General features: G+C 52.9%; 2 protein-coding genes across 3 annotated transcripts; both read right to left on the bottom strand.

The window, feature by feature from the left end:
• Positions 1-412: 412 nt before the first annotated feature.
• NEU4 (neuraminidase 4) lies at positions 413-2828 on the bottom strand. Its single transcript, XM_048955003.1, has 5 exons — positions 2794-2828; positions 2254-2459; positions 1927-2182; positions 1355-1760; positions 413-1294 (listed from the first exon to the last, which is right to left on the bottom strand). Exons 2-5 carry the CDS (start codon positions 2452-2454, stop codon positions 868-870), a joined length of 1290 nt encoding a protein of 429 aa, XP_048810960.1. The 5' UTR covers positions 2455-2459; positions 2794-2828; the 3' UTR covers positions 413-867.
• A 1258-nt stretch (positions 2829-4086) lies between these two features.
• On the bottom strand, positions 4087-9324 carry GAL3ST2 (galactose-3-O-sulfotransferase 2). Of its 2 annotated transcripts, XM_048954802.1 has the most exons (4): positions 9178-9324; positions 5899-5985; positions 5445-5724; positions 4087-5058 (listed from the first exon to the last, which is right to left on the bottom strand). In XM_048954802.1, the coding sequence occupies exons 1-4, from the start codon at positions 9294-9296 to the stop codon at positions 4219-4221; spliced, it is 1326 nt and encodes a 441-aa protein (XP_048810759.1). In that variant the 5' UTR covers positions 9297-9324; the 3' UTR covers positions 4087-4218. The 2 variants fall into 2 exon arrangements, with proteins under 2 accessions (XP_048810759.1, XP_048810760.1); XM_048954803.1 differs by lacking the exon at positions 5899-5985.
• Between the last annotated feature and the right edge of the window lie 288 nt (positions 9325-9612).

Below are 9612 nucleotides of genomic sequence, written 5' to 3'. Positions count from 1 at the left end.
ATTCCGCGACACACCTGAGCCACGTATGTAAATAAAAGCCTGATTTATTTTTGTTAATCTGTTTTGCGGTGGTGGTGCCTCCTGTGGGGGGCAGCTCAGACTCCCAGCTTGGTCGGGGCTGGGGCTGTGGATGGAGGCGGTGCTGGAAATGGGGTGCAGGTCCCTCAGAATTCACACTCATGCGTATACATCCATGCACACAGCCAACGTCAGGCTGGTGCCACTCAATGTGTATTTCATAGGGTCGTTAAGGTTGGAAAAGACCTCCAAACACAACCCATCCCACCGTTCCCACTGGCTGTGCCCCTCAGGACGACATCTGGATGGTTCTTGGTTCCACAGATATTTGGTTGACTGTGTGTGTTTGAGAAAGCAATTAGCTGCTTCTTTAATTCACATGAATATGGCTTTTGGGGTGCTGTGGATCTGGGTGTGAAGCTTACCCACTGGCAGGGTTTTTTGGGGGCTGGTGAGATAGCATCTCCAGCACAGGTGTGAAGCTGGAAGCGGCAGGGGAGTTGCATTAGGAATCAGTTATTTATTCAGAAGGATTTTAGATGGAGGAAGGGTGGTAGGACAGAGGGACATTGGCTGAGAACTGGCATGACACAGTTGTATCAGCATGAACTTTTAAGCCCAACCACCATATATTTAAAAATCAGCAATAAAAATGAGATAAAACCCTGTTTTGGGGCAGCAGCCCTCAGCATGGTCCAGCTCCCAGCATCCCAACATCAGCACTGCTCACAGTGCCACAGGGCTCAAGCCAGGCTGTCCCCAGGTGCCACTAGCTCCAGCCAGGCCACCGGTGGCAGCCGGCCCCATCTGTCCATGGCTGTCCCCTGCCAGGGGACACTGCGGGCGGCTCTAGCAGACACAACAGCTCCTTCGCCTTCGCTTCCTGTGGGGCACTGCAGCTGTCAGGGGGATGTTCTGGAGCACGTCGTGCAGCGTGAACATGCTGAAGGAGATCTGCTCATAGGGCGAGCGCTTCCCATTCTCGTAAAGACAGGCAAAAGCAATGGCCGGGCCACCAGAGACGGGAAACTGGCTGTGGGGCAGCTCCATGTAAGCCAGGTCTGAGTAAGCGCTCGGGCCCTCGTAGATGACCCAGGGCTCAGTCCAGCTGTCTGCATCCCTGGGGAAGGTGCTGAGGTGAACCCCCATGTTGACCCGCGACATGGAGCTGGTGGGGTGTGAGTAGAGCACCCATGTCGGCGCTTGAAAGAAGGGCCCAGGAGTGCCTTGGGGATCCCCTTGGAATGAGGCGCAGCTGCGAGGTCCTGTTGAAGTCCTGCTGCCAGCAATCGTGGCAGGGAGTGCCTGCAGAGCTGAGCAGGGCTGAGGGCCGTACACCAAAGGTGCGGGGAAGCCGATGATGCTGCCGTGGCAGCCGTGTGGGGGCTCGACCAGCCGTGGGACCAGCTGCCCCCCATGGAAAACAGCCCCGTCATCAGTGCTCAGTGCCTGGACACGGAAGCCCAGGGAGCTGCGGGCATTGCAGTAGAGGACGTTGGAGCCATCCTCCTCATCCACCGAGACCAGCTGGCACTCTCCTGTCTGCAGGTTGGGGATGAACTCCCCAAAACGCCATCCCTGGCCGTGGTCGTCACTGTAGAAGGCAAAAGAGTGCGGGGTGGTCTTGCAGAGCTGCCCGAAGCACTCCTTGCAGTCGATGTGGTAGCTGTAGGCGGGCACCAGCAGCCGGCCGGAGCGCAGCTGGATCCCATGCCCTGGGCCCAGCGCGAAGGTGGCCCACTCTGGGGACAGGGGGACAAGCGTTACCAGTGGTCCCCTCCATCACAAGCCGCATTTCTGCCCTCAGACCCTCACTGGACCCCAGCCATGCAACATGGAGCTGCAGGCTGAGGCCTTTGCTAGCCACTGCACTGGCCCTCCCACTGCCCTGCGTGGCCGCGCTGCTACCTTTGATGGCCCTGCCGATGACCTGCTGCGTCAGGTCAGTGGCTTTGCTCCAGCTCAGGCCCTGATCGGCGCTGGTGACGCAGCAGAGGCGAGTGACATTCTGCCCGGTGACAATCTGGAAGGCTTCGGGTGTCCTGCCCAGCACCGTGATGAAGAAGAGGAAGAGGGTGCCGGTGAACTCATCATAGAGTGGGCAGGGGTTCATTGAGCGGTGGTGCTGCAGTGCCGCCGTCTCCAGCACCCTCATGTCTTCCCACTGCTTGGAGAGGGAGTAGTGAGCCCCCAGGACCCTTGGGCCATTCTCCCTCCCCGTGGACCCCGTCCCACCTCCACGTAGCTGCCATAGACGGTGCCACGGCGCAGCACCAGCAGGTTGGCGTGGGCATCGTCGGCGCTCAGCCGCTCCTCGGCAAAGGCCAGCAGCTTGGCCACACAGGGCAGGTAGAGCAGGGCTGGCACGCGGTATGTGACACCAGTGGACTCCTTCTCAAAGAGCACAGTCCGGGCAGGGAAGTGCCGGGAGCCCATGGTTCCTGCAGGAAAGAGAGGGCAGCCCCCACCGAGGTGAGGACTGGGGGGATGCGGTGCTGCCGAAAGAGAAGAGAAGGCTGCTCTCCATGCTGCTGGTTGCAACGGGGTTCTGCAAACCCACGCTGGCCAGGGCTGGAATGGGAAATGGAGGGCGCAGAGCTGTCCCCACTCACGTCCTGTGAGCTGAGTGATGGGATCCCATCAGCTCCTCCCTCTGCTGTGTTCCCACCAAAGGCCCAGGGGTGCTGCCTGCCCTGTGCTGTTGGCTGGGGCACTCACCTGCATTCTGTCTAGCGGCTTTGCCCAACGCCCTGCAGATAAAGCTCAGGCACTCACCCGATCCTGTGCAGCGCAGCTCTGTCCCCTGCTGCCGGCTGCGTCTCCCCTTTCGTTGTCCCCCACAGATGGGTCACGGGGCCCAGCAAAAAGCCCTGAGTCAGCAGCAGCACAAAGGCACCATTATCAGGCAGCAGAGCCTGGGCCCCTCGCCGTGTGTCTGGGCTCAGGGCTGGGGGTAGAGGATGCCAAGAGGATGTGTCTCCTGGCTCCATTTCCCTCCTGCCACCCGGGGAGTGGTGTTGGAGCCTCTGGATTCACTGTAGCCATGCAATGCCACCCCCTCTGCTGCTTGCTCTGCCCCAGGGAGCTGCTCCAGCCTCCAAAATGGCCCATTGTGGCCACCCTCACCACCAGGCAGCTCAATACCTTGAACACCTATGTGAAGCAGTGTGGAACAAATTGCACATTAGCAAGTTGTGCCACAGCTGTCCTAAAAACTTCCCACGCACATCCCTTACCGCTGACCTGAATGGAAGGGAGGGCACCCTGGTTAAACCTGAAATCCTGCACCATATGTGGAGGCAGGCAGTGTAGAAGCTGGCAATGGGCTGCAGAAACCAGTGCCAAGCCCAGCTGTGGTGTGATGGCACTGTTTTGCTCCCTGTGAATTGGCCACGTGCAGAAGTCCCAGGAGTTTGATTCATTCTCTCCATCACAGTGGATGTGATGTGGAAGTGCCTCCCTGGACCCTTCTCCTAATTGGTGGTGGAGAGTTTGGCCGTGGGAGCAACAGAACGTGGCAAAGCCTCTGCTGATGCTAAAACACCAATGCTGCCAGCCTGGAACACTAATTCCTCTCCTGTGCTCCTGTGCCTTCCACTGCTGCATTCCCTCTGCACACTCCTGTCCTCATTCCCTTCACTCCTTTTATTTTGGGTTCCTAAAAGCAGGAAACCAGGACTTGCTCTAGTGAGATTTAACCAGCTGTTAAAGTAACGACCTCTATTAAGAAAGGTCAAATGCAAACCAAACGATTGAGCTCATGATTAATGTTTAAGTGGAAAGAAAGTCTAGCCCAGCCCGAGAGCCTACCAGTGCCCAGCAGCACCAGGCTGTCCCCTGCATGTGACAGCAGCGTCATGGACTCGAGCACTACCCAGCTAAGGCTGTGTCCTTGCCTGGAGGCCTTCTGCTACAGTCTCAGCAAGTCTGGAAGGTCCAGGTACATGGTGGCTGCAACCTCAGTACCAAAAAGAGGCCGTGCCCCTCAGAAGGTCTGGCATCCACATAAAGAAAAAGGCGGTAAATATAAAGAAATAAAAGATTACTTTTTTTTTTTTTTCCCCACAGAATGAATGACAGAGTGTAGAAGTAGCTCTCAAATGACCCCCAGCCTCCCCATCCTGTGCAAGAGTCTCATTGCCAAACTTGGCCAGTGCAAAAGGCTGCAGCAGTGGGATGCTGTAGCTGCAAAGTAGGGGATTACGTCTTCTGAGAACTGCTCCACTGCTTGGGAAAGTTTATGGGCTTCCGCTCGTTGTGTGGGTACTGGACGGAGTAGAGGTAGGACATGTACTGGAGCTCTGGTGCAACCATTTTCTGGCAGTTTTTCAGGGTTTCATTGTCTAAGTCTTGCCTGAGGTTATAACCAAGGATATTTGCCATCCCCGACTGGAAAGGCAAGAGAGCCTTGTCCTTGATGTGATCCTTCGCCACAGCCTCCTGGTTCAAGAGGCAGGTCTCCATCAGCTCCTTCTGCCTCATTCGCAGGTCATTTACCTCCTTCTTCAGCTCCTCAAATCCTATGGTCTCCTCAATCCTCTTCCAGAAGCTCTGGTTGAAGTGCAGGTAGAGCTTCCAGTCCAGTGAGCACCACTTTTTTACTCTCTCCTTGCTTTCTGGAGTCAGGGTCTGGACAGTCTCGTTGCTCCTGGAATTGAGTTTGAAGTAAATCACATCATCTAAATCCCAGCACAAGGTGCGTTTCAGGAGGATCATGGACTCATCAAAGTAGTCTGCTATCAAGATCAGGTGGAAGTTCTCTTCAGTCTCTTCCAAGATGGACTGAATATACTTCTCGTTGTCCTCTGCATTGTTATCATAGCCAAAGTCAAACCACATGTTATTCTTGGCATAGATGTTACTCATGTAGTCCTCCTTAAGGTAATATTTCAGGGGTGATGCCAGGTATTCATTCAGGTCCTTGGATCTACTGAATGCAGGGGCTACATGCTTGTAGTAAACATAGGAAGATTCCAGCAGAGCAATGGGGTTCCTCAGGATGGAGAAATAGAAGGTGTTCTTTGCCATCACCTTGCGCACCTGTGTGTGAGGGGGGAAGAAGAAGGCTGTTAGGACAGATTAGATTCTCACGTGCCCACATTTTGAGCATGTCCAGGTCCACCACTCAGCTCGGTGTCACCAACAAACTTGTTGACCTGTCCATGTCATTGATAACGATGTGGAAGAGCACTGCTGACCCCAGGGACACCACTCATGACCGTCCTCCATCTGGACATAGAGCCATTGACAACAACCCCCTGGCTACCACCATCCCATCAATTCCTAATCCACCAAGTAGTGCAGCTTTCAAATCCATATGCATCTAATTTAGAGGTAAGGATGTGGTGAAAGGCCATGCCAAAGGCCTTGCACAAACCCAGGGAGGTGGCATCCTTCAGTTTCTCCACGTGTGCCAGGGCTCTTACCTCAGAGGGGTTGAAGCGCAGGTGGTTGCACATGATGTTGTAGTTTTGCTTTCGGGTTTGAAAACCCTCCACAAAATTGGTGATGAATCTCTGTGGGTAACCCAGGTGGAACTCCTGGCCAGCAGGGAGGGCAGCTGTGAGTTTGTGCTTCTCAGTGAAGCGGAACAGGATGTTGAGGATGGTGCTGCTGGCAGTCTTGTGGGTCTTGAGGAACATGATGTTGGTCTTGGCTTGGCAGGGCATGGGGGACGCCAGCAGCTCTGCAGAACTCTTCTGGAATCTGCAGGAAGGCAACACATGGGGAAAACAGCCCTTCCAGAGCCATACCCCATCTCTTAAGCTGGCAGCGTCAGCTTAAATTGAGGGAGCTAACTCAAGTGTCACAGGTTAGCTCCTCGCTGCACTGTGTGCATCAAGTCAAGCAAATGGCTGCTCTTGCTGTGATAAGACTTACAGGTGGTTCCTGCTACTTGCATGGAAGAATCCCAAGAGGAAGGCAAGTCCCAGGAACAAGTTGACAAAGAGAAGATTTTTGATAGTCCTGGAAAGAGAGCAGAATTTCAGTGGATGCTATCTAGAAGGCCATCTCGCCCCAGATGTGAACCACCAAACTGCTGCCCTCATGACTTCTGTCACTGGGGCCATGATTTCCACATGCCAGGCACCAGCTGTGCCAGCAGCTCTGGGATATGAGGCAGGACAGAGAGAAATTGCTATTTTATCCTCATTTTGACCTGCACAAACTGCTTTTTGTCTTTGGTTTCTGAGGCCCCAGAGTTTGCCTGCTTTGAGTTTATTCTCTTCAAGCGTCTCTCAGCAGCCACCAGGACATAGAAAAGGAGAACTTTGTAGGAGTTATGGGTGTTTCCTTGATAAGAAATCTGAGTGTGCCATGCAATGACAACACTCCAGAAGATAAGAGTCAAAAAGCAAAACAATTTTTTTTTTTAAAGATGACAGGGACTTTTCAATATAGAAGGCTGATTAATAACACAGCAGTGCCTCTAACACACTGGTTACACCCTGATTCTCAAAACAGATGACTCTCCCAGCCTGGGCTCTCACATTTGGCTTCACCTGCACCTCCCATGTGATGTCATCAGATTTTCTCCCCTTGGCCAGGTTTTAAATTGCCTGAACTCAGAGCTAGAGCTGTGGGTTGGTCACCTCATCCACCAATGCTTTGCCTGGAGAACAAAGAGTCAAGCCTTTCCCAGTACTGATTAGACAACCCCCGTGTATCATCACCAATTCGTTCTAACCAGGACATGAATAGGCTCTTTGGGAGGTTTGATGTCCACCAGACTTGATCTGACTCTTCTGATCTTAAAACCTTTCTTAACGGGGTACACTTTCAGCCACGGTTTCCAAAATACAGAGGATCTGGCTTTGGGCTTTGGGTTTTGAGACGACACAGTCCTTTTTACAGAGTGGGACCATCATGGTTGTGGTTTCCCCCTGCCCAGCCAGCAGGAAGCCAGCACTCCCCTGCCTCATTTGGGGACATGCAGTGGGTAGGCAGAAGGCAATCCCAACTACTGTGTTTTCCTGGGAATGCTCTCTATCCTGGGAAAGAGCCCTGGTGGCATCCCAGTGCCAAACAACCACTGTCACACCAGAAAAAAAGACAAACACGGAGGGGCAGAAACCAGGCAAGTTTCTCCAAAGTCTTTCCAAACGTTTCCCCTATGCGTTGTGCCCTCTGTCTGTGTCAGCGGTATTTGTAACTTGGTGCAAGTACCAGTACAACCCGATGGGTCTGAGTGGAGAACCAAAGAAGCAGACCTGTGAAGAAGGAGCCAAGAATGCCATACACAGAACCACGTTGGCTGAAACCTGCATCCTTGCCAGGCCCAGTACGTTTTCACAACCTCCTGATGGCTCTCATGAGCAAAGACAACATAGACAGATAAGATAACAGAAAACTGGAGAGAGCGAAGTCCGACATAAAACTGGGAGCTGCGCACAGAAATACGACAGTCAAAACTGATGTCTGGCAACGTGCCGTAAAATGAACAAGAGCCCAAGAATTTTGGGTGCAGGGTGTGGTGCCGCAATGCAATAGGTGGTAGTGCTGCAGAAAGAGGGCCGACCTTGCGCTGAGCTTTGCATTGCGTGAGTGCACTCTCCCCCCTGTGACAGCAGCAGAGCCCTTCCCAAAGCCTGGGAAGCACCAAGCTCTGGTGGGAAACGGCAGCACAACTTCTTCATGAGGAATGCCAAGACGTAGATGGGTCTCAGATTGGGTATTAGAGAACGTTTCTTGTCGGAAAGAGCAGTGAGGCACTGCACAGCTGCACAGGGAGCCGGTTGTGTCACCATCCTTGAGGTGTTCAGAGCCATGGAGATGTGGCACTGAGGGACGTGGGCAGTGGGCATGGTGGGGTGGGCTGGGGTTGGACTTGGGGATCTGAGGGGTCTTTTCCAACCTGAATGATTCTATGACTTCATCAGTATTTCTTTACTTTTTGTTCCCAGGAGACAGAAACCCCTTTCCTTTGAGTGCTTTATGGGTAGAATTGAGACCTGGGAGAAACACAGAGGGACCAGTGGCTTGCATCTGCTGAACACACCCTGACCCCTTGCCTTGTTCCTCAGCCTTTCACTTAAGATGAAGCTGGTGCTGCTGTGGTGGTGTCCCAAGGTCTGCCTTTCTACCTGCATGGTGGTACTTGCTAAGTCAGTCTGCCTGTGTCCCTTTTCTGCACCTTTTCTGCAGAATTCAGTGTGTGAGATAAGGTTCCATGTTTGCCCAGGTGCTGTCTGCAAAGTGAAAAGCAGGAGGATTGCACTCAGATGGTTTGTTGGGGCAAATGAGTCAATGTTTGCCTAAAGCATCCTGAGTGTAAGTCATGTGCAATGTCACCACCCCTATGAAACGAGAAGGAAAGCTGAACAGCCTCTTTACAACCAACATCCCCAAGCAGAAATGATGGGCTAATTGTCCCCGGGGGCACTGACCCCCACTTCACTGCCTGGTAAATACATGGATGGCAGGACAGCTGTCTTCAGCTCTTCCAAAGGGGCTGAAAGGACAATGGGACCCTGGAGGGACAGGCTCTGGTAACCTGCTTGCTAATAGGGGAAGGAGCAGCCACTGCCCTGAGCACAACATGCACAGGACTTGGTCAGGAAACTGCAGTTCTCCAGCCGAGTGATTCCTAACTGTGAGCACGTCAGACCCACAGACACCATGCATGATGTCGGCTGAAATATCGTTTGACCTCTTCAGGACAGGTCCCACTTGTCTGAGTGCTGTTTTGCTGTATTTGCTGAAGGTGAGCAGGGAGAGTTCTGAGCATTATGGAGCACACTGAGGCAGTCGAAGCAGTAAGCAGGGCCATTTCATAGCTATCAGCTCTGTCAGTGGGAGCTCCTGTGGCACAAGGCACAGAATGCATTCAGAGCACCCCTGTTACCACGCATCCATCGACCAAAGACACCCTGGGCCAAAGTGCAGTACTTGGATGTGCACTGCACGCCTTAAGGTTCGGCACACTTCGGTTTATTTGGATTAAGCTGAAAATAACACAGATCCCCTATAAGGAACCGTGTCGACACAACGAGCTTCTTTCAAATTAAGAGTCTTGGGATCCAAGAAGACAAAATTAATCTTTACCTGGAGCAGCGTGTAAACTAGCCGCAGGTCATTAACTACCCGTGTGGATTATCCGAGCCATCTAAACAGACCTCCCTGCAAACCACCAATGCTAATTCCTCCGTCTCCCCTTACCTTGAAGCACACCCATGGGTTTTCATGCTGCCGCGAGCTGGAAAGGATCTCTTCTGCAAATCAGCTCCCAAACTCCTTTTGTTTACAGCTCTGAATGTAAGTGCCTCTATTTCTAGCATCCTATCGCTGCTATAAATGTCTGAGACAGGTGAGGACGAAGGGAGTGGCTCGGCAGTAGGCGGAAGTTAATTAATTAGCCATGAACCGTTTTGGCATGGCATTGCATTTGCACAGGTACAGTGCTCTTTGCAGAGCTGCCGTAGTGGATGGGGGTGTGGGGAGGAAAGGACTGAGGCCATCCTTAGCAGAGACAGCCTTCCCTTGAGAACAAGAGCGTAAAACAGGAATTGTGTGCAGGAAATTCCCCTTCATTTCAGGTTGCACCACTGGCACCAAGTCAGAAATCACAATGACTCGAACTCTTTTCCCATGACA

The sequence above is a fragment of the Lagopus muta genome, chromosome 9 (assembly GCF_023343835.1).
Source record: "Lagopus muta isolate bLagMut1 chromosome 9, bLagMut1 primary, whole genome shotgun sequence".
Lineage (NCBI taxonomy): Eukaryota > Metazoa > Chordata > Aves > Galliformes > Phasianidae > Lagopus > Lagopus muta.
Note: the sequence above shows the minus strand (reverse complement) of the source record. Positions and strands in the feature narration are given on the sequence as shown.